Source organism: Zootoca vivipara, chromosome 5 (genome assembly GCF_963506605.1).
Source record: "Zootoca vivipara chromosome 5, rZooViv1.1, whole genome shotgun sequence".
In the NCBI taxonomy this organism is placed as follows: Eukaryota; Metazoa; Chordata; class Lepidosauria; order Squamata; family Lacertidae; genus Zootoca; species Zootoca vivipara.
The window spans coordinates 1,335,071-1,360,077 of NC_083280.1; the positions used below are offsets into that span (position 1 = coordinate 1,335,071).

At 48.3% G+C, this 25,007-nt stretch overlaps 1 protein-coding gene across 6 annotated transcripts in view; it reads left to right on the forward strand.

Moving 5' to 3' along the window:
* The window catches only part of LPP (LIM domain containing preferred translocation partner in lipoma), a 294,937-nt gene that overhangs the window by 195,316 nt on the left and 74,614 nt on the right, over positions 1-25,007 (forward strand). For all 6 annotated transcript variants that reach the window (XM_060274249.1, XM_060274252.1, XM_060274253.1 and 3 more), the window contains exon 6: positions 2,532-3,188. In XM_060274249.1, coding sequence (XP_060130232.1) covers positions 2,532-3,188 — 657 coding nt within the window. The remainder of the gene's footprint in view (positions 1-2,531; positions 3,189-25,007) is intronic.

Below are 25,007 nucleotides of genomic sequence, written 5' to 3' on the forward strand. Positions count from 1 at the left end.
TTGATGGGAGGAAATGTCCACTTTCCCCCGCTTACAACTAATTATACAGTCAAACGGAATCTGTCCCGGAAGTCCGGTTCAACTTCTGAAACATTCGGAAACCAAAGCTCCACTTCCAATTGGCTGCAGGAAGCTCCTGCAGCCAATCGGAAGCCGTGGAAGCCCTGTCGGACATTTAGCTTCCGAAAATAGTTTGAAAACCGGAACACTCACTTCTGGTTTTTGATTGTTCGGGAGTCGGAATGTTCGACTCCCAAGGCGTTCGGGAGCCAAGGTACGACTGTATATATATTTAATTTTTCTTCCCTTTGTTAACTGGTTCTGTCACCCAGGAGAAATGTATAAAATAGGACACAATTCTTTAGATAGAAGTCCGGTTGCAGGAACTCATGAATGATGAATGAAACTTTTTTTGCATCAGCCGTCGGCCATAGCAGCAAAAGAACATTGTGATACACACAGAACAAAATAAAAAGTCGGTGATATAAAACACGGCTTAGGGTCCCGAATAAGTAAAGGTAAAGGGACCCCTGACCCATTAGGTCCAGTCGTGACCGACTCTGGGGTTGCGCGCTCATCTTGCATTATTGGCCGAGGGAGCCGGCGTACAGCTTCCAGGTCATGTGGCCAGCATGACAAAGCCGCTTCTGGCAAACCAGAGCAGCACACGTGAACACCGTTTATCTTCCCGCTACAGCGGTTCCTATTTATCTACTTGCATTTTGACGTGCTTTCGAACTGCTTGGTTGGCAGGAGCTGGGACCAAGCAATGGGAGCTCACCCCGTCACAGGGATTCGAACCGCCGACCTTCTGATCAGCAAGCCCTAGGCTCAGTGGTTTAGCCCACAGCGCCACCTGGGTCCCACCTAGGGTCCTGAATAAGCAGTCTAATAGTGGACCTTATTCTGATTGCCCCAGCTAGAAACCTTGCCACCTTTGCAGTCATCTGCTCCTCTTGATCTGCCAGGAGAAAGGACACTGGGGCAGTGGCTGGGCGACCCAGAATGGTCAATAAAAGAGGGGTGATAATCTCGTTCCTCAGGTCTTTGTAAAGAGGGCAAGCCAGGAGGGCATGTGCAACTGATTTGGTGCCACCATCTTTGCAAGGACATAAGGGTTTTTCGTATGGAATCCGCTGGAATTGTCCCCCAAGTACAGCCGAGGGCAGTGCATTCAGTCTTGTGAGGGTAAAGGCGCGTCTATATTTTGGGATTGCTAGATTATACAGATAGGGTAGGGGGCGCACGTGGTGCTGTGGGTTAAACCACTGAGCCTAGGGCTTGCCGATCGGAAGGTCAGCGGTTCGAATCCCCGCGATGAAGTGAGCTCCCATTGCTTGGTCCCAGCTTCTGCCAACCTAGCAGTTCGAAAGCACGTCAAAGTGCAAGTAGATAAATAGGTACCGCTCCGGCGGGAAGGTAAATGGCGTTTCCGTGTGATGCTCTGGTTCGCCAGAAGCGGCTTAGTCATGCTGGCCACATGACCTGGAAAAACTGTCTGCGGACAAACGCCGGCTCCCTCGGCCAGTAAAGCGAGATGAGCACCGCAACCCCAGTGTCGTTCGCGACTGGACCTAACTGTCATGGGTCCTTTACCTTTTTACAGGTAGGGTTCCAGAGAGCTCCATTTGTCTCAGAAAGCTGGGCTATATATAATTATTTTATAATAATAATAATAATAATAATAATAATAATAATAATAATAATAGGGGTGCTACTGTTTTGGGACAGCTATTCCCTTCTTGGTGGTGGTTCCTGCCCTGTGGAATGCCCTCCCGTCAGTTGTCAAGGAAAGAAACAACTATCTGATTTTTAGAAGACATCTGAAGGCAGCCCTGTACAGGGAAGCTTTTAATATTTTATGAATTATTGTATTTTAATACAGTGGTACCTCGGTTTAAGTACACAATTGGTTCTGGAAGTCTGTACTTAACCTGAAGCGTACTTAACCTGAAGCGAACTTTCCCATTGAAAGTAATGGAAAGTGGATTAATCCGTTCCAGACGGGTCCGCGGAGTACTTAAACGGAAAGTACTCAAACCGAACCGTACTTAAACCGAGGTATGACTGTACTTTGCTGGAAGCTGCCCAGAGTGGCTGGGGAAACCCAGCCAGATGGGTGAGGTATAAATAAGTTGTTGTTGTTGTTGTTGTTGTCATCTTATCCTATAATATAATAACAATAATTATTATTTTTAATAATAATAATATGTGTTAAGTCTGCAAGCTGTGCATATTCTGTCTACTTCAGGGGTCCCCAAACTTTTTTTTTCAAAGAAGGCCAGATTTGATGAAGTGAACATGCATGAAGGCCGACCAGAGTTGTTGAGCTTTTTTTTAGGATTGAACTTGTTGAGGGTTTTTTTTAGGAGACTTTGGACATACCTGGTTTACTTAAGTTGTCACTCTTCTTTGGCTGGCTGCTCTTAAGCCCTCGTAGCTTGGAAAAAACCAGGGGCAAATCTTCAGGCACATGTTATTCCTGACCCGAATTAATGGTCTGCTGCCGGTGTCTCTCTTCCCACATGCAGGGCTCTGGGATCCCGGGTGGATCTCCCATCGCTACGCCTCCAATGGCCACCCCGGTCACTGGGCACAAGCGCATGGTCATCCCGAACCAGCCTCCCCTGACGGCCACCAAGAAATCAACATCCAAGCCTGGCGCTCAGCCCATCCCGGTGACCCCGGTCGGCACCTTGAAACCTCAGCCAGTTCCGGCGTCCTACAGCACAGCTTCCACCCCGAACCGCCCGACCTTCAACGTGCAAGTGAAGTCGGCCCAGCCGGCCCCCCACTTCCAGCCACCAGCCCCCCAGTATAGCAGTCTGGCCCCCAACCAAGCGCCTCAACCTGTGTCTTCTCTGGGTCCAGCGCCCTACGTGCCGTCTCAGCCCCGGGCTGCGGATTATGGCTACGCGCCCCAAACTGCCCCTCACCCTGAGCCAAGCTATGGGTACGGGGGCCCCCAGGGCCGCTACCAAGAGCCGGCCTACCCCGGAGGCTACGGAGGGAGGAATGGCTCAGATCCATCCTATGTGCCGCAAAATGCCTGGAAGCCCGAGGCCACATACCCTTCTCCCGGGTCTGCCGCCCTGAATCCCGCAGGGCAGTACCCGTCGTCCGGAGCCAAGAAAACCTACATCACAGAACCGGCCGCCGGGCCTCAGCCCCCTCTGCTGCAACCAAAGGTAAGAGGCAGCGTCCGACCCCGGCAGTGGGTGCGAGGAACGGGGAAAGGCATGGGTCTTGATTCCCATTGGCAGGTTGAGCTGGTTATTGCATTTCTATATTTGGCTTCACGCATTCAGAGGCGCCCCAAAGCGATTTGCAGGAAGGCAGCGGGACATGTGAAATGCATTAGGAGAATTGGTAATACAGCATCTATTTATTTGTCGATTTATTTCGTGGAATTTTATAGGCCGCTTGATCGCAGAATAGAACCCTCGAAGCGGTTCACATGAAAAGATAACACAATGCAATTCTCAACAAGGAGAATGAGCAAAAACAAGGCAAAAATAGGCTGGAAACAGATTTAGGACTCGCATCAACTGTCTCAGCATCTAAACAGGAATGGGTTCAGCAGGTTTCTGAAAAGAGTGTTGTGAAGGCATTTTCCTGTCAATAGGCAGGGAGTTCCAAAGTCTAGGAGCTGCCACACAAAATGGCGAAGTTCTTACAAACGCCGAACAGGTCTTATGCGGCACCTATAGAGGGGCTAATTCCGCCGACTGAAGCAGCCAAGGGCGCAAATGTGGGGTAAGGTGATATTGTTGGTAAAGTGGACCCAAGTTATTAAGAGCTTTATATACCAATAATAACATCTTGATCCGGTAGCAAATTGCCAACCCATGCAGATCTCTGAGCAGGAGCGCTATATGCCTGTAAGCCCTCCCTCCCGTCAGCAATTGTGCTGCAGCTTCTGGTTCAAGCACGAAGGAAGCCCCATGTCAAGCGTGGAGAGTCCTCCCCCTCCCTTCGGTAACTTCACAGATAAGCATTCACGGGCAGTTGATATATTTATAGTCCTTTTATGGGAGCAATGTGTTGCAAGCCCAATATACGGCTCTCCGCAAGGAGGGCAGTTGCCTACTCTAAACCCTCCTTCCAACTTCCGCAGTGAGAAAGATGCCAACAGGAAGTTCCTCCCCCCCCCCCGCCTCCTTTGCTCTCTGATACGTCCAGACCTCCAAGTCCGTGGTGAAAGGGGGGGAGTCCCCCACACTCTTGATTGATTTCTCTTCTAGCTGTCCCCTCCCTTCTGGCTGCCTTGTCATTATCTCATAGCTGGGTAACGCCTCCCTAATCTGTTCAGCTTCTAAGTCTGTGTCTGCCTCTCTCTCCGCTTCTGAAAATGCTGGTGGCGGGGGGGGGGGAGAGGAATATTCCCCCTCCTCTTATGAGAGAAGCTGATCCGCCTGCGACTGCATTCCCCAATCTTCAGATCCAGACCGTTCCCTGACACCCCACGTACAAATTCAAACATACAAATACAAAATATTAAAAGTGTTCATCCATGAAAGAGCTCCAAATATCTGCGGCTGGAGGCAGCAATGCCTCTTAATGCCAGGAACCCGTAGGAAAGGAGTCTGCTCTTGTGTGTGAACGCTGCTTGCGGGTTTCCCGCAGGCAACGTTTTGGCCTCTTTGAGAGAAGGATGCTGGACTAGATGGGCCTCTGGCCTGATCCAGCAAGCTCTTCTTACGTTCCTAACCCATGGTCTACATATAAAGCGAATCCACAGTTAGCTGTGACTGCCTCCACAGGGATGCCTTGCGCCTTTAGGGTGCTCATATCCCCTTTGTGTTTTGTACGGTGTCTATCACGGGGAATCCGGGTGAAGCCTGGCTCGCATATAATGACTAAAGCTGCCCAAGGTAAAAGAGAATGGAGTGTTTTCCGGCATCACAGGGAGCTGGACTGGATGACCCCTGGGGTTCCCTCCAGCTCTACAATTCTGTGATTCTATGATTCCAGAAGATTTGCAAGCAGATTAAACTTTGAAGAGCCCATCCTATTCTGCGCAAACAAAGCCACCAGCAAATTCAGTCTTCCTATATGACTTGGGACCAGGTGTGGTTGTGTGTTGCTTTTATCCTTGCAAACATTGTTTTTGGAAGACCCGCTTTGCCTGCCCTTTGGCAAATCAGGGATTTCCATGCTCATCTTAAGCACTTGCAGTCACCCCGATCTAACCAGCAGCATTTCGGTGTGCAAATCGGAATTTCCATTTCCACCTTTGCAGGCTGAAAACACGTTGCTCCTTTCATGCCACCATGAAAATGTATTTTGTATGTCCGTGTGATATGAATAACATCAACATCGGGAGGGGAAGAGTCTTTTTGCAGACCTTGCTTGCGCCCAATCATCACCTTGCCATGTGCCTCTGCTGTGCCTGCTGTCCTTTATTGGAGGTTTTTAAGCAGAGGTTAGATGTCCCCATTAGGGATTCTTTAGTGGTGATTCCTGCATTGTGGGGGGTTGGACTAGATGGCCCTTGGGAGCCCCTTCCAACTCTACAATTCCATGATTCTGCGCACAGGGTTGCTGGAGCTCCGGAAACAATCCAGCCTGCATGAACGAAAGGCCTGAGTCGGTCCATGGGAGTTGCTAAGGAAACTTTTGGTTCCAGATCAAAGGGTCACATCCAGAGGCAGAACCCCCTCAGAGTGGATTTTGGATTTCTCCTCCTCTTGAGGAAGGCTTAAGCACCTCTGATGATGCTTAACATGGGGTTTCCTGCACTTCAAGCAGATAATTCAGCTAATTAACTCAGTGTGTTCCTAGAGCAGGTGAGGGCAGAACCTCTCTGAGAACAGCAAGACAGCAACTGAAACCCGCAGTTTTGCAGTGTAACCTTCCAGGCCCTTGATCATCTTGGTTGCCCTCCTCTGCCCACCTTCCAGCTTGTCAACACCCTTCTTAAATTGTGGTGCCCAGAAATGGTGCTTCAAAATGATGCTTTTGAATTATGGTGCTGGAGGAGACTCTTGAGAGTCCCATGGACTGCAAGAAGATCAAACCGATCCATTCTGAAGGAAATCAGCCCTGAGTGCTCACTGGAAGGACAGATCGTGAAGCTGAGGCTCCAATACTTTGGCCACCTCATGAGAAGAGAAGACTCCCTGGAAAAGACCCTGATGTTGGGAAAGATTGAGGGCACTAGGAGAAGGGGACGACAGATGGTTGGACAGTGTTCTTGAAGCTACGAACATGAGTTTGACTTCTGAATACTAGTGGCTGGTAACTGCGGGACTGGAGAGTTGCCCTTGTGCTCAAATCCCGCAAACATCTGGTTGACCACTGTGAAAGCATGATGCTGGACTGCATGGCCCATTGGCCTGATCCAACCGACTCTTCTTATGTTCTTAGGTACTTGAGCAGGTGGGAAGCAGGCAGGTCTCCCGAGAAACAGCTCCATTTCCCAGCTTCACTTGGGGACACCTGGTTGGCCACTTTGATGACAGAACGCTGGACTAGATGGGCCTCGTATGCTCAGATCCAGCCACCAGGCTCTCCTGAAGTCCAAATCTCCTCTCTGGCTTTTCATAGATGAAGAATTCTATTGAAACTTCCCCTGAACTCTTATGAAAGGCAGGTGAGAAGTCCAAAAGAACTACCAAAAGGCCAGTTCAGGCATAAAGACTCAGGATCTCATCACTGGGTGACATGCAACCTGTCCCCTTTTCATTGAAAAGCACTTTCGGTTTCTAAGGTAAGAAGACCACCTACTTGGTGTCATGGCTCACTGGATCTTAAGGAGTCCTTGACTGCTCAGAGTCCCAGAAATGGTGGAAACTTTCCCACTGGACTATCCCAGGAAGCAGTTACTGGGCCTCCCTCTTCTACAGAGATTTCTACAGACAAAGAGGAAGAAGCCCAACTCTTCAGGATTCAATCTTCCTTGAGCACTAGCCCTCAAGGGGGCTAGACATTGGGGCTCCCTTGAGTTCTTGCATCTTGCCTTTTTATCAGGATGCCATTCTCAGGGGCAGCGGTGGGGACATGCTACCATGTCATCAGATCATGTGATCCCCATCTTAAGTGGAAAACTGGTCTTCTCCAGGGAGGAGAGTCAAGCCCCACAAACGTTCCTGCTACATCATTTTTCATCTCCTCCAACTCAGGAACCAGCACTGGAGCAACATCTGAAACAACTTTTGCTCAGAGCTCCCTGTGATCTGTCCTGTGATCTGTCCATGGTCCTGATGCTTTGCTGTCATCTCCTGGCTCCCCAGTTCTCGGATTGCTGCCCCTTCCTTTGCATTTCACAGCTTCTTGGGAGTGGGGACATTCTCTACCTGGTTGACCAGGCAACACCTCCCCCAAAGGGTTCACAAGCAGTAGAAGACTAAGAAGGCGTTGGAAGCTCAGCATATTCTTGAAAGATAAAAGGCCAATCCACATCTATTAAGCACGTCATGTAAATGGAATCACCAGGTTTGGGGGTAATGTAACCCTGAATATGGTGCTGCAGGAGACTCTTGAGAGTCCCATGGACTGCAAGAAGATCAAACCTATCCATTCTGAAGGAAATCAGCCCTGAGTGCTCACTGGAAGGACAGATCGTGAAGCTGAGGCTCCAAGACTTTGGCCACCTCATGAGAAGAGAAGAATCCTTGGAAAAGACCCTGATGTTAGGAAAGATGGAGGGCACTAGGAGAAGGGGACGACAGATGGTTGGACAGTGTTCTTGAAGCTACGAACATGAGTTTGACCAAACTGCGGGAGGCAGTGCAAGACAGGAGTGCCTGGCGTGCTATGGTCCATGGGGTCACGAAGAGTCGGACACGACTAAACGACTAAACAACAACAATTCCAGGTGGGGCCTGACCAAGGCAGAATAGAGTGGGACAATTATTTCCCTTCATCTGGACACTAACTTCTGTTGATGCAGCCTAAAACAGTGTTAGCTTTTGTGTGGGTTGTTTGTGGGTTAGCAATGTGCTGCACATGAATGTGCAAGAGGCACAATACCTGGATGCTCCTTTCTTATTCCCTCTTAACTTTGTGACAAGACTTCTTCGGATTCATCTTTCCAGCTAGCTGAGGAATCAGGAGTGGTCTACTTAGAGCCAGAAGCCCAAGAAGAACTCTCTGAAGATTCATTGCTAGTTTCCTTTGATTCTTACATTTTTAATATGGATGCAGATATAAAATCTAATATTTCCTGCCCTTCTTCTCGAGGCTCCAAGCAGCTGACAGGCAATAGCCTGCATTGAAAGTGTTTCTGCTGCAAATTTCTAATAAATCTCTTTCCTCCACGCCGAATCATCTTTGTTCAGCTGCCAACTTCCTTTGTTGCTGTCTTGGACAGATTTGGGGAGGAGAGGGCTATTGGTGGCTAGTAGCCACGATGGCTATGCTCTGCCTCCAAAGCATAGCTGCCAAGTCTCCTGTATTCCCCGGGAAACCTCCATTTTTCCAGCTGTCCCCAGCTGAAAAAATGGATTTTTTTGTTTTCTCCCGGTTTATTCTGGCGCGGTGGCCATTTTGGAACTGGGCGGAGCATGCTCAGAAGCGACTTTTGATGCTGCTTTGCCCAGTTCCAAAATGGCTGCAGCGCGACTTCTGGTGTGGCGGCCATTTTGGAACAGGGCAGAGCAGCATCAAAAGTTGCTTCTGAGCATGCTCCGCCCAGTTCCAAAATGGCGGCAGCGCTACTTCCGGTCTGCTACTTCCGGTCCAGTCCCTTATTTCTCAGGCCGGAACTTGGCAGGTATGCTCCACAGTTGGAGGAAGCAATGTTTCTGAATCCTGGTTGCTGGAAATGGCAGGAGGGGAGAGTGGCTCTTGTGCAAGTGAGCAGACAAACCTGTTGGCCAGCATTTCTGCTGAGATGCTCTTCCATTTCCGACAGCCGCGCAGGGGCAGAGGAAAGTGGGCCTCTGGCCTTGCAGATTCTGATTGTTTTTGAGAGCCAACGTTACCAAAAACCAGACATTTCCAAAAGGCATTTCCTTGCATAACGAAGCCGTAATAATGGGGGGGGGGCGTGTTTGTCCTGTGGGCCCTATTAGGCCCCTTCCGTTCGATGCGCACAAGCGATGATTTGTTTTTCCACTTTCCTTTCGGAAGCCTTGTTACCGGGCTGTGCAAAGAGTACCTTCTCTCATTTCCCTAGCAATGCCAGCACCTCTCGCCGAAGCCTGCAATTAGACGCTTTGCAGAATAATAGGACTGAAAGGGGAATGGCAGGATCTTGTCTGCGGCCTCCAAACCGACCCCATTTGTATAAAATTATACGGGAACACAAAAGATTAAGCGCTCGCTCCGGTGCGCGGATGCGCCCTCTCAGACCAGCCGCTGCTCATGGTCTTTTTTTGGTAACAGAACACTTTGTACTTTGGAGATAATTGACTGTGGAATATAACATTGTTTATTCAAAAGCAGGTCACGCAGAAGAGGGCCGCTTGCCATGTTCCTGCTCGCACCTTGCCTTTGATGCCCATGCAAACTCATGAACATGTGTGCCTCCATACAGCCATATACCGGTATACACACACACACAAGAGAGAGAGAGAAAGAGAGTATATTGTTTTAAATCACACATGCGATTCAATTTCAGCCTAAGCTGGGTTTTCAGTAAGGCGGCACCCAGTGCTTTTTTCTGGGGAGACTCAGGGGGACAGACACCCCTATACATTTTGCGAATCTTCGTACAGTACTTTTGTCCATTTACTGTATTTATTTCCCCCAGAGCTGAACTATAAAATGGTGATTTTCTTGAGTCAAAATGAGAGCATCCCTGAACATTTATTAAGAACAAAAGCACTGGTGGCGCCTCTCCCTCTGCTAAACTGCGATGTTCAAGGGGGCTGGGGGGGGGAGGAGAGCTAGGGAGGTCATCATCGAAGTAAACTTGTCTGGTTTTTAGGTTATATTCTGATCTGCCCATTGTTTGAGGAAGCTGGGCACAAAGCAGAGCAAACACAGAAAAAGACCTAGTGGCTTACCGTAGATACCGTAGAGTGGGACCTTGCCTGAGGTTTCACTTCACCTGACCTGGTAGAGGTAAAGGTAAAGGACACCTGGACAGTTAAGTCCAGTCAAGGGCGACTATGGGGTTGCGGTGCTCATCTCGCTTTTCAGGCCAAGGCAGCTGGTGTTTGTTCGCGGAAAGCTTTCCAGCTCATGTGGCCAGCAGGACTAAACCGCTTCTGGCGCAACAGGACACCGTGACGGAAGCCAGAGTGCATGGAAAAGCCATTTACCTTCCTGCCACAGCGGTACCTATTTATCTACTTGCACTGGTGTGCTTTTGAACTGTTAGGTTGGCAGGAGCTGGGACAAAGCAACAGGGGCTCACCCCAACGTGAGGATCTGAACCGCCGACCTGATCAGCAAGCCGAAGAGGCTCAGTGGTTTAGACTTCAGCGTCACCTGACATTGTAGGAGCATAAGAATGGCCTGCTGGATCAGGCCAATGGTCCATCTATTCCAATATCCTGTTCTCACAGAGGCCAACACAGATCCCCCGCTCAGGATTCACACACACAAGCAACCCTCCCCTCCTGCAGTTTCCAGCAACTGGTTTTGAGAGGCATTGCTGCCTCCAACTGTGGAGGTGGAGCAGAGCCATCCCGGCTCGTAGCCGCTGATACGTTTTCTCCTCCTCCATGAATTTGTCTCATCCTTTTTTCAAGCCTTTCTGGTTGGTGTCTAGGATCTAGGAGTCTTGGTAGACCACAAACTTGACATGAGTCAGCAGTGTGATGCAGCAGCTAAAAAAGCCAATGCAATTCTGGGCTGCATCAATAGGAGTATAGCATCTAGATCTAGGGAAGTAATAGTACCACTGTATTCTGCTCTGGTCAGACCTCACCTGGAGTACTGTGTCCAGTTCTGGGCACCACAGCTCAAGAAGGATACTGACAAGCTGGAATGTGTCCAGAAGAGGGCAACCAAAATGGTCAAAGGCCTGGAAACGATGCCTTATGAGGAACGGCTTAGGGAGCTGGGTATGTTTAGCCTGGAGAAGGGAAGGTTAAGGGGTGATATGATAGCCATGTTCAAATATATGAAAGGATGTCATATAGAGGAGGGTGAAAGATTGTTTCCTGCTGCTCCAGAGAAGCGGACACGGAGCAATGGATTCAAACTTCAAGAAAGAAGATTCCACCTAAACATTAGGAAGAACTCCCTGACAGTAAGAGCTGTTCGGCAGTGGAATTTGCTGCCAAGGAGTGTGGTGGAGTCTCCTTCTTTGGAGGTCTTTAAGCAGAGGCTTGACAGCCATCTGTCAGGAATGCTTTGATGGTGTTTCCTGCTTGGCAGGGGGTTGGACTGGATGGCCCTTGTGGTCTCTTCCGACTCTATGATTCTATGATTCTATGGTGGCTGTCATTACTGCCTCCTGGGGAAGTGAGTTCCATAGTTTATGCGCTACACAAACAATTCCTGTCTTTTGTCTTTCTTGAATATTCCAGCATTCGGCTTCATTGGAGGTCCACAAATTCTAGCGTTAACAAGAGATGGAGGGAAATTTCTCTCTGTACACTTCTTGCTAATGCAGTCCGTCAGGCTGGCAAGTAGCGCAGAGAGGGGCTTCTCTATTTTGAACCCATCATTATGGAGCTTCCTTCTTTGGGAAGTTCTCTTAGCAGCCTTTTTCACTGCTTTCAAATTGCTTCCAAATATCTCTCTTGTTTTTCTCTACTTTTAACTGATTAATCTGAAGCTGGTCCAGAGTTTCTAGGTTCAATTAAACCGACAGTGCTCTTTTCCACCTTGCTATTTCCCCCCTTATTTTATTTTTTTCTGTTTTACTGCTGGGTTTTCAACTGAACTGTTGTTGCCTTTGTGTGTATTTCACCCTTTTAATCTATCTTGTTGCTGCCTTGAGAGGGCTGGGAGCCTATGAAAAAGAGTATATAAAAATTAAATTAGCTTAAGGAAGAATTCAAATTGTTCTCTAGACAGTGCCCACTATAAACCCCAGTGTCTTGCATACTTTCGGATCTGTTCGCTGGGTAGTAGACCTGTGTTTGAGTAACTCCAAAAGGGCAATATTTGATTTTCATATTGAAAACAAGGAATATTCCGCTCAGTGTACTTTTTTCATTTATCTGTACAACAACCCTGCAAGGTAGGGACTATGATTGCCAAGTTGCATTGGCGGGGGAAGTAAGAGGCTACTTCTAGGCAACTGGTGAGTTGCTTGGTGAGAGATTTGAACCAGGGACATCCGCCGTGGATTTCCATCCTTTCAGTGACAGAACTGGCAAAACTGCAGCCCCCCCCCCCCGGGAAAGCCAGACTCTTCTCATTATCCAAGCTATCCTATTTTTTATTTTTATTTTTTGCCCATTTTAACGCTTCCAGGCCATTGCCATCATACCCCTTTTTGGTATGATAGAATGTTAAAAGCCCCAGTTAAACAGAGAAGGAAATTGATCAAAGTGTTGAAGGTTTTGGGGGTGTTTGAATTTCTGGGGTGGTTCCCCCCTCTTCCCCACCCCAGTCTCCAAGAGCGATGGCAGCTTCTGCAAAATTATTTATCTTCTATTTTAGACCTTGGGCAGTGACTCATTGTGCCCTGGAAATGTGATGTCTGTATATTTCTCTCTCTCCCTTTATTTTTCATGTGGTGGCTCAGCTCAGTGTTAGAAGCATGGACGCTTACAAGCCAAGGCGCCTGTCAGCGTCAGCCCGGTGCTCTAAAAATACAATATTTGCTTTTACCTTTTAGCTGTCAACAAGTTTTCCTTCCATCCTGTCTGTGTCACACACGCACGCACGCATGCAAATTGCAAGGGGGGGGGCGGGAGAGAGAGAGAGTGGCCTCTTAAGAAGCAGGTCCAGAAAAATTGCCCCAAGGGGAAGGTTTTTGGAAGATGGTCTTTCTTCTCGTGTGGCAACACAGATGCTGCAATGTTCTCCCCTGTGCTTGGATCCTGGTGACCCTCCGTTGGGCAGACCAAGCAGCCACCCCAGTCTACACTGCACTATGGCGCCCCTTCACTCTCAAGGCTGCTCCCAAAGAATCCTGGGAACTGTAGTTTGTTGAGGGCACAGATAGTTGTTTGGAGACCTCCCTATTCCCTCTCTGGGCTATCATTCCCAGGAGCGATTCAACAATCAAGCCTTATTCCCGGGGAAATTTGGGAATTGTAGCTCTCGGGGGGGGGGGGAATAGGGGGTCGCTTAACAACTCGCAGAGATTTTACTTTCTTGGGCTCCTTGATCACTGCAGATGGTGACAGCAGTCACGAAATTAAAAGACGCCTGCTTTTTGGGAGAAAAGCAATGACAAACCTAGACAGCATCTTAAAAAGCAGAGACATCACCTTGCCGACAAAGGTCCGTATAGTTCAAGCTATGGTTTTCCCAGTAGTGATGTATGGAAGTGAGAGCTGGACCATAAAGAAGGCTGATCGCCGAAGAATTGATGCTTTTGAATGATGGTGCTGGAGGAGACTCTTGAGAGTCCCATGGACTGCAAGAAGATCAAACCTATCCATTCTTAAGGAAATCAGCCCTGAGTGCTCCCTGGAAGGACAGATCCTGAAGCTGAGGCTCCAATACTTTGGCCACCTCATGAGAAGAGAAGACTCCCTGGAAAAGACCCTGATGTTGGGAAAGATGGAGGGCACTAGGAGAAGGGGACGACAGAGGACAAGATGGTTGGACAGTGTTCTCGAAGCTACGAACATGAGTTTGACCAAACTGTGGGAGGCAGTGGAAGACAGGAGTGCCTGGCGTGCTCTAGTCCATGGGGTCACGAAGAGTCGGACACAACTAAACGACTAAACAACAACAACAGCTCTCGGGGGGGGGAATAGGGGGTCGCTTAACAACTCGCAGCATCCTTGGCAAACAACAGTTCCCGCAGCTGTCTCTCAAGTAACCCATTATTGAGCTGCACGGGGGCATCTTCCACTGGCACCAAACTCTTGAACCAGTGGCGGAGCTTCATGCTCCGGCACCGGGGGGCGGAGAGCAGGTGGGGGGCTGGTGCATGTCCCAGGGGCAGGGCGCAGCACCTGCAGTGGCGTGACATGCATCCTGGGGGCAGGGCGCCCGCGAGGGCAGCCACGATGGCACTCCACCAGGATCGCACTGCTGGGGGCGGTGTCCTCCCCCCCCACTCCTCTTCCTCCACCAGTGTCTTGAACGTGGCCCCGTGGCAGTGCAAATCTGACAAGCAGAGTTTAAAATCCAACAAGTGTTTTCACTTTTGGTCTCTCTTGGTTGAGAAAATGCCTACATCCTTCCCCAAATGACTCGCAAATCTTGCTTGGGGCTTCCTCTCTCTGTGTGTACATAACATTTGCTTGTCCGTGCGAAAGACAGGAAGAGGTGAGGCAGCGTGGAGAGATAGGCATCAGAACACCCAGCTGGATCAGGCCTGTGGTCCAGTTAGACCAGCATCCTCTTCTCACAGGGAAACCCACAAGCAGGAGAGAAACTCTCCCCTCCTGGGGTTTCCAGAAACTGGGATTCGGAAGCATTTATGCCTCAACTGTGGAGACAGAGCAGAGCCATCCTCACTAGTAGCCTCCTCCATAATTTTGTCAAATCTTCTTTTATAGCCATCTAGGTTGGTGACCATCACGGCCTCCTGTGGCAGGGAGTTCCACAGTTTAACTCTGCGCTGTGTGAAGAAGGACTTTCCTTTTATCCGTCCTAAATCTTCCAACATTTATTGGCTGTCTCCGAGTTCCAGTGTTATGAGAGAGGGAGAACAACTTTCCCTGTCCACTTTTCCTGGGCCATGTATAATTTTTATAAACTTCTATCATGTCTCGTCTTAATCGTTTCCCCTCTAAACTAATGGCTTCTTTTGTCATTCTGAGAAATCATTAAGGTAAGGTGTCCGTGCAGTATTTAAGGGTGCCCCCAAAAGAAGGAACCATTTTCAGCCATCAGGGACATCCATGCAAAGTCCTACTCCTTTCCTAACCTGTTCTACCCTCATTTCTTGGGGCCACCAGTAAACGGAAGGTGTTGATTTTAGAAAACATCCCCAGCTATTCTTGGTGGTGGGTTTTAGCCGATGCACGCCTTAGCGGCTTCCAGGAAGAGGAACCCACAGCAAGAGCAAATTGTTGACCTTTACAAAACCAAGCTTTGTTTATTGTACGTTTTTATCCGTTCCCGTCTCAGCCTGGGCGCCTCTCTCCTTTTAATGCTTGCTAATATGTTGGGAAAGATGGAGGGCACAAGGAGAAGGGGACGACAGAGGACGAGATGGTTGGACAGTGTTCTCGAAGCTACGAACATGAGTTTGACCAAACTGCGGGAGGCAGTGGAAGACAGGAGTGCCTGGCGTGCTATGGTCCATGGGGTCACAAAGAGTCGGACACGACTAAACGACTAAACAACAACAACAAATCAGAGATTGCAGATAATTCAGTGAAATAGCGTCACAGGCCATCATGTGGCATTAGAGGGGGCTTAGAGCAGGCTCCCTCAACCTCAGCCTTCCAGATGGTTTGAGACAACAATTCCCATCATCCCTGACCACTGGTCCAGGGATCATGGGAGTTGTAAGCCAAAAACATCTGGAGGGCCAAGGTTAAGGAAGCCTGGCTTAGAGTATCTGAAGTCTCCATCAGATGAACCAGCAAAGGTAGGACCAAAGGTTGCCAGGTGAGAGAAGATGGAGAATAATGGAATGGCCATCCTAAAGATTTCCTGTCTGCAACTGGAACATAGAAAAAATTCCTTGAACTAAGTCAGAACAGGATAATAGCCCTGTGGCTGAATCAGACCAAAGTCACATCTAGGCTGCCCTGTTTAGGGAGGTTTTTTCCCTGTTTAGGGAAGTTTATAATGTTTGATGGGTAGGGTGTTGTTGTTGTTGTTGTTCACATGGCAGCTCCAGTGTCCTGTTTCCCTAACAATTAGTTTCCAAATTATGTTTGTTCTTTCGCATCATGTAAAAGCCAGTTCTGGGAAACTAATCGAATATTGGACACCAAACTGGGAAGGGTAGCTAATGCCATAGAAGACGGAATTGGGATTCGAGGTGACCTTAACAGATTGGAGAACTGGATGCAAGCTAACAAAATGAATTTCAATAGGGACCAAGCTAAGGTTCTGCGCTCAGGCCGGAAGAACCAGATGCACAAATACAGGATGGGGGACACTTGGCTTACTAGCAGTACATGTGAAAAGGATCTCGGGGTCTAGGTGGACCAGATGCTTAACAGGTGCCAACAGTGTGGCGCAGCAGCAAAAAAGGCTAATGCTATTCTAGGCTGTATCAGCAGAGGTCTAGTGTCCAGGTCAAGGGAAGTCATAGCCCCCACTCTATTCTCCCTCGGTCAGACCACACCTGGAATACTGTGTCCTCTTCTGGGCTCCACAAATTAAGAAGGATGTTGACATGAGAAGAACAGTGCCTGTAGATCTTGTCTCATATCTCAGGTTTTACAAGTGCCGGAAACTTGCTATTTTAAAAAAGAATGGAGGCTGGGAATGGGGTGGGGGGCGGTTATGATTCGTGTGGGAAATTTAAAATGGAGCTTGCACCTTCCTGGCAGGGTGGGGTCTCCTGGGGGTAGCCCTTACACTTTCCCTTGCTGCTTCTAAGCCCTATGCGGTCGGAACCGGCCTGTGCTCTTAAATATGTGGTCTAAAACCATTTAGGCAACAGCTAAACTAGACAGACCAGAAGTGACGCAGGGACGGAATTTTGTCTGATGCTGTTAAATGCCCGAGGCTGTTCCCTTAACAGGGCCAGACAGTGAGGAATTAAAATAAATAAGTGTGTTAATTTTGAAAGCTCCCGAGGTGTGCTTCAGCCACGAGGACGGAGGGCTCTCCCGGGCCTGTCGGAGTCTTTCAGGGAAGCTCTCCATCTTCTCAGATGCCGTGTGTGCCTCATTAATAAACATTCGCCTGGCAGTTAAAAGAAGGGCGCTATCTACATTTAATGAACTCTGGGATGGACTTGGGAGACACGGCCCATCGATAAGGTGTCAGCAGTCCGGGAGGCAATGCTGGGTGAGCGACTAGGCAGAGCTGTTGACACACAGACACACCCACCCCTCCAATTACAATGGAAAAAAAATACCCCAGTATTGGTGGCAGAATGATGAACCATTTCCCAGCGACTAAACTGAATTCCTTGTTGGCATAATGGCAGTGTGAGTTGCATGGGTGTGAAGCACGTAGGGGAAACAAAATTATTTTCTTAAGGAAACAAAAAGCCTGTCGACTTTTGAGTTCAAGTTGCTAGGTAAATCATTTCTTCTTCTTCTTCTTAAGGAGAAGAAGGCAGCCCTGAGTTTTCAGTTTCCTCCCTGAAACAGGGATAAACATCTGCAAAAGAGAAGTTTTGTCTTGCAGGTTCGGGAGTTCAGTCTGCGTGAGGGCCTGAGATCCTTCCCATTCTTGGGGTCCTGTATTGGCAAAGGTCGGAATCTAACAGAGGATTCTATTACTGAACTGGTCAAATAGTATTCTTTATAAGACAAGGGTCTCAGCTGGTCCCTTGAGTATCCTCAGAAGCATCCCAAGAGAATGAGCTGGGTTGCAACAGCTACAACTAAGTGAACGGTGGATCCTTCTTCTCCCCCCCCCACCTCACCTGTCTATTAGGTAGGAGAACAATAGTCAGAGTCAGGAAGCAAGCAGGAAGCTGGAGACCCAGAGATCTGCTTGCTCTGTGCTGGATCCCAAGCTGGGACTAATGGAGAGTTGATGCTGTGAGCCCCTCCATCCTATGCTCAGGTTGTATGTACAGTATTTGCAAGTAAATGTCATAAAAGCAGCACAGTCTTTAGTGACCAAGATGATCAAGGGTCTGGAGATGGTCGAGGGAGCTGAGTATGCCTGGGAAAGACGAGACAGAGGGAAGATATGAGAGCCATCTTCAAATATCCCATGGAGGAGGGAACAAGCTTGTTTTCTCCTGCTCTGGAGGGCTGGACCCGAACCATTGGATTCAAGTCAGAAGAAAAGAGATTCCGACTCAAGATCAGGAAGTACTTTCTGACATTAAAAGCTGCCCAACAGTGGTGGAGGTCTTGAAGCAGAGGCCGGATGGCCATCTGTCAGGGATGCTTTAGCTGAGATTGCTCCTGCATCGCAGGGGGCTGGACTAAATGTCCCTCAGAGTCCCCTCTGAGTCTGCTATTCTATGATTCCATGAAATCTATAAAAATACAAATGCTATAAAAATATCCAATGCATACTGTACAAAAAAACATTCCACGTTATTCAGTATAAGACCACTTGATTGAACTATTTATTTATTTATGCATTTTCCAAAATTTTAGTACATGCATCATACATTTACCATTACAAATCTCACCTCTCTATCCTTTCCTTTTATATATATATATAAAATCATTACTGTCCTGGTGTGCAGAGCAGAGATTTTAGGGTGCTATCACCCACAGTTCGACTCCCACTCCCATTGGACATTCGGTTTCCATCAGCCCTTGGTTTTTCCTCTGCCTCCCCAGGCCTTTTTCATTCAAGCAGGTCTGTTTAGGGAAGCGCCACTGGGCAAAGGTAATGCTAGTTTTGCAGGTGGATTTAATGCACTCTTAACGGTTTACATTTGTCCAGTGGTCTTTAGAAGCCTTTGAATAAATAAATAATACGATTTCCAACCTAAACACGCCTATCTGAGCCTTTTAACATTTTCTTTTATTTTCTTGTCTTGTCTTTCCCTGTTTGGTACATTTTGTGTGCCAAAATCTACAGCAAAAATACAGGGAAGCAGAAAAGGCACAGATAGATGCTGTCTGCCTATCAGCCTGGAAAGCACACACCATCTTGTTATTTTTTCCTTTAATAGTGTGGTTTATACATATTTCGCTTTACTCCATATGTGCCCAACTTAATCGCTTCGATTGGCGGAACTGGCAGAGTTACAGGTACATTTGCAAGAACTTGCTCTGCATTTGTAGGTAAAGGTAAAGGACCCCTGGATGGTTAACTCCAGTCAAAGGCAACTATGGGATTGCGGCGCTCATCTCGCTTTCAGGTCGAGGGAACCTGCGTTTGTCCACAGACAGCTTTCCAGGTCATGTGGCCAGCAGGAATAAGCCGCTTCTGGTGCAACGGGACACCGTGACGGAAACCAGAGCAACGCACGGAAACGCCGTTTACCTTCCTGCTGCAACGATACCGATTTATCTACTTGGCCTGGCATGCTTTTGAACTGCTAGGTTGGCAGGAGCTGGGCCAGAGCAACGGGAGCTCACCCCGTCACGGGGATTCAAACCGCCGACCTTCCGATCAGCAAACCCAAGAGGCTCGGTGGTTTAGACCACAGCGCCACCCATGTCCCCAGGAGCGTTGCGGCATGACGCACGCACGCTGCTGATGCCCCTGCGTCCCCTCCATTGGCGGGAGGAGCGCAGGCCAAGGGGGGAGCTCGACGCCCTCCTGCCTGTGGAGGGGATGCTTTGAGCTCCTCAGCGGCTGCAGCGAGCGGGCGGCGGTGGCAGCAGCTCCCATAGCTGAAGGCTTCAGCTGCGGGCGCTGCCGCCGCTTGCTCACTGCAGCCGCTGGGGAACTCACAGCGTCCCCTCCGTGGGCGGGAGGGCTCTGAGCTCTCCTTTTGGCTTGCGCTCCTCCCGCCTGTGGAGGGGACGCTGGGGGCTCCTCGGCGAGCGGGTGGGCAGGTGGCGGCGGCAGCAGCGCCCATAGCTGAAGGCTTCGGCTGCGGGCGCTTGCCGCCACTACCACCGCCGCTGGGGAGCTCTCGGCGTCCCCTCCATAGGCGGGAGGGCGCTGAGCTCTCCTTTGGGCTCGTGCTCCTCCCGCCTGTGGAGGGGACGCTGTGAGCTCCTTGGGGAGCGGGCGGGCGGCGGCGGCACGGGGGTATTGCGGGGCAGGCTCGGCAGCGCCCCCTCCATTTTGGCGCCCTAGGCAATGGCCTAGTCTGCCTAAATGGACGCACCGGCCCTGCATGTCCCTAACCGTATTTTTACCTGCATTTGTAAGAACTTGTTCATTTGGTGTGGCAGCCCCTAAACTGGCCCCAAGTTCTTAAGAGCTTTATATACTAAAAGCAGCACCTCAGAATTGGCCCTGCAGCAAACAGGCAACCGGTACAGATCTCTGAGCACCTGCTTGCTGCCAAGGTCTTGGCTCCGATCAGCAATGGTGCTGCAGCGCTCTGTGGCGTTTTTTTTTCTGAGGAAAAAGAAGGCGAGCTTTCCAAGAGTTGGTCGGCGCAGAGATGCAAAGGTCTTTTTCTGCGTGTGCGTGCGGCTTTCGAGGGTTCTGCCTCTCCACCCTCCCTGACTCAACCCCTGCCGAGTTTTGCATTTAGGAATCTCGCTGGATTAGCAGCGGGTCGGCCCCGTCTCCTGCGAGGCCAGCATGCCAGCTTATGGGAACAGCGGCAAAAGAAGGCCTGGTGTGACGCGAGGACAAGTGCCCCCCCCCATCCAGATTGGCAAGAGTGCCAGGGGCAGCGTTGGGAGCGCAATATTGACTAATTATTTAGCTGTGAATGGCAGCTGTGAACATTGTGTTCCTTGCGCATGGCTTCCTGCATTTACTGTGAGTCTAATTACAAAGCCAGGGGTTGGAGGGGGGAGGGGAAGGATCCTGCGCCTTCCTGGTCTTCGCAGAGAGGGGGAAAGGGCAGAGGATGGGGGGGAGGGACCACAACTTGTGGAATTCTTGAGTCAAATCTTTTTTTATTAAGTTTTACATTGTGAATTTAAATTCAAACATTAAACGTCAACGTCAACATTTAGAATTCCCTGAATCCTTTGACTCCCCTCCGCCGTTCCATGGTTACCATTATCAATCTTTTTTTCTGCTTCTCTTACTTTCTCTATTTTTCTTAAATAATCTATTTCTACCATAATTTTCTAATGCTTTATTAAGAAAAAGAAGTAACAAACAAATGGATTAACCAACAAAGAGCAAAAAGAGTCATAAAATTTGTTACATCACATCGCAGTATGTTCTGCTTAAGTTTCCAGCGACTTTCCGCCACCCTTTCGTGTCTCTACCGCGTAATCTATCAAGCACACTGTTAATTCTCATTTTCTTTTGTTAATTTCATCAATAATGTGTTTTCTTATCGTTATCCTTCATTACAAGTGTTACTCGAATCCTGCAAAAGTTTTTAGTTGTTTACAGTGTTCTCTTAAATACATTGCAAATTTCCCCCCAATTCCTTCTTAAAGTTCCTCTCTTCCTGGTTTCTGATTTTCCCGGTCAGTTTTGCCATTTCGCCATAGTCCATCATCTTCATCATCCATTCGTCTCTGGTTGGGACTTTTATCTTCTTTCCATCTCTGAGCCAGTAGTATCCGCACTACTGTCGTTGCGTACATAAAAAGCCATCTCTGCTCCTTTGGTATCTCTGCACCTAAAATTCCTAATAAAAAAAGCCTCTGGTTTTTTTCACAAACGTTATTTTAAACATTTTTTTCAACTCATTATAAATCATTTCCCAAAATGCTTTTGTTATCTTGCGCGTCCGTCACGTGTGGTAGCACTTGTGGGATTATTTAGCCGGCGCTCCTGTTGCACATGGGTACTTTGTGTGCCAGGTTTCGGGAGAAGCCAGCGAGGGAGCCTGTCCCCAGGGTGTGTCCCCTCCTGCTCTGGACGGTAGGACTCGAACCCATGGCTTCAAGTTACAAGAAATGAGATTCCAACTAAGCATCAGGAGGAACTTTCTGACAGTAAGAGCTGTTTGACAGTGGAACGCTCTCCCTTAGGAGGTTGTGGACTCTCGTTGCTTAGAGGTTTTTAACAGAGGTTGGATGGCCATCTGCCATGAGTGCTTTAGCTTTAGCTGAGATTCCTGCCTTGCTGGGGGTTGGACTAGATGATCGTTGGGGGTCCCTTCCAATTCTATGATTCCATGACTAGATGGGCCATTGACCTGATGCATTGTGGTGGAATCTCCTTCTTTGGAGATCTTTAAGCAGAGGCTTGACAGGCATATGTCAAGAATGCTTTGATGGTGTTTCCTGCTTGGCAGGGGGTTGGACTGGATGGCCCTTGCGGTCTCTTCCAACTCTATGATTCTATGATTGGCTTCTTAAGTTCTTAAGGTGAACACACTTTCCTTGGTGAGTCCTGGGTTCAAATTCCCGCCGCTGCCATAGACAAATGCTGAGGTTTTGAATGAGGTTGGTGCTCCCTCCCTCTCTCTCTCTCTCTCTCTCTCTCTCTCTCTCTCTCTCTCTCTCTCTCTCTCTCTCTCTCTCTCTCTCTCATTTACAAATCTGCAGTGATGCTCGTGATCTGCTGCGCAAGGTTGTTGTGAGGGCAACTGCATTCAGGACTGCGGAAATGTTATCGATTGATTCTCCAGCGCAGGCTCAGAGAGGGACGCAGCAGCCTGGCCTCAGAGAACACGTCTCAGTGCAAACATGCAGGCACACACAAAAATACTGCAGAAACCATGCATTCCAAACCAAAACATCCAGGGGTTATATATGGAAGAATCTGAAGGTAAAGACACCCCCTGCCCTCCAGAATAAAGTAATGCACTTGTAAAACATATTGCGTGCCAAGTTGTAGGTGCCCAGGGCTCTCCTGGCAACACGAAATAAGAAACACACAGTTTGTTATCGTTTGTTTGTTATTATGGTATGTATTTTTGTATTTTTATATTGTAAACTGCCCTGTGATTTTTGGATGAAGGGCAGTACAGAAATTTTAATGATGATGATGATGATGAAACACACAGAGAAAGTAAAATTATTAACTGAACAAATCATTTTGGGTTTTTTTGGACTGGCTTGCATGGAGTTGCTTTGGGGGACTGAATCTGATGTTTGTTTGTCTCTTCCCCCACCCCAAAATTGGTATGTGCCTCCCTGCTTCTTCCCAACTCACCTAAATATTTTTTTTCTGGATTATTTTTTTAATGGACGTTTCTATGGCTCCCTTCTCATGACCATGCCCCACTCAAGGCAGCTTGCAACAGTTTAAAGGGGCAATGCAATAAACTCTGTGTTAGCAACAATAATATGGACAGAGAAAAATATGCAAGAAATAAAAGACACCACACTTCAAATCCATTTAAAAGAAACTGCGTATTGATGAAATGCCGCAAAACCTCGTACGACATCTTCCAGAATAGCCAGAAATGCATTGCCACCAGAATGCCCGGCTATGTGCACAATGTGGAAAACCTGAACAGTTATGTCCAGCCGTCCAACGGTGGAGGCAGAAAAGAGCTATCCTGGCTAGGGGCCATCAACAGCCCTCTCCTCCATGAGTTAATTAAGTTACTGGGGGATTGGCCTGTTTCTTCCTGTGTTCTTGAAACCAAGCCTTATGAAGAACAGTTGAGGTAGTTGAAGATGTTTACCCTGGAGAAGAGAAGACTGAGAGCTAACCGAATAGCCATCTTCAAATATCTGATGGGCTGTTGAATGGAAGATGGAGCCAGGCTGTTTCGTGCTGCCCCAGAGGGTAGGACCTGAACCCAGGGCTTCAACTGACAAGGAAGGAGATCCCAACAGAACCTTGGGAAGAACTTTCCGGAGGTAAGTGCCGTCCAACAGTGGGTCAGGCGACTTCAAAAGGTGGACTCTCTTTCATTTGATGTTTTTAAGCAGAGTTTGTTTGTTTTTTTGATGTTGAGCTTCAGACCATATTTTGCGCTCTCCTTTTTCCACCCTCGTTAAGAGGTTCTTTAATTCCTCCTCACTTTCTGCCATCAAGGTTGTGTCATCTGCATATCTGAGGTTGTTGATATTTCTTCCGGCAATCTTAATTCTGGTTTGGGATTTTTCCATTCCAGCTTTTTGCATGACGTATTCTGCATATAAGTTAAATAAGCAGGGAGACAATATACAGCCTTGTCGTACTCCTTTCCCAAAAAACTAAGATCATGGCCACTGGTCCCATCACCCCTGGCAAATAGAAGGGGAAGAAATGGAGGCAGTGAGAGATTTTACTTTCTTGGGCTCCATGATCACTGCAGATGGTGACAGCACTCACAATATTAAAAGACACCGGCTTTTTGGAAGAAAAACGATGACAAACCTAGACAGCATCTTAAAAAGCAGAGACATCACCTTGCCGACAAAGGCTGATCGCCGAAGAATTGATGCTTTTGAATGATGGTGCTGGAGGAGACTCTTGAGAGTCCCATGGACTGCAAGAAGATCAAACCTATCCACTCTGAAGGAAATCAACCCTGAGTGCTCCCTGGAAGGACAGATCGTGAAGCAGAGGCTCCAATATTTTGGCCACCTCATGAGATGAGAAGAGAAGACTCCCTGGAAAAGACCCTGATGTTGGGAAAGATTGAGGGCACAAGGAGAAGGGGACGACAGAGGACAAGATGGTTGGACAGAGTTCTCGAAGCTACGAACATGAAGACGCCTGCTTCTTGGGAAATAAAAAAATTCCTTCAGTAGCACCTTAAAGACCAACTAAGTTTTTATTTTGGTATGAGCTTTCGTGTGCATGCACACTTCTTCAGATACCAATTTTTTTATTTTTTTATTTTTTTATTTTACTTCGATCCAGACCAACACGGCTACCTACCTGCTTCTTGGGAGAAAAGCAATGACAAACCTAGACAGCATCTTAAAAAGCAGAGACATCACCTTGCCGACAAAGGTCCGTATGGTTAAAACTATGGTTTTCCCAGTAGTGATGTATTGAAGTGAGAGCTGGACCATAAAGAAGGCTGATCGCCAAAGAATTGATGCTTTTGAATTATGGTGCTGGAGGAGACTCTTGAGAGTCCCATGGACTGCAAGAAGATCAAACCTATGCATTCTGAAGGAAATCAGTCCTGTGTGCTCCCTGGAAGGACAGATCCTGAAGCTGAGGCTCCAATATTTTGGCCACCTCATGAGATGAGAAGAGAAGACTCTCTGGAAAAGACCCTGATGTTGGGAAAGATGGAGGGCACAAGGAGAAGGGGACGACAGAGGACGAGATGGTTGGACAGTGTTCTCGAAGCTATGAACATGAGTTTGACCAAACTGTGGGAGGCAGTGCAAGACAGGAGTGCCTGGCATGCTATGCTCCATGGGGTCACGAAGAGTCGGACACGACTAAATGACTAAACAACAAGCAGTGGTTGGATGGCCGCCCATCAG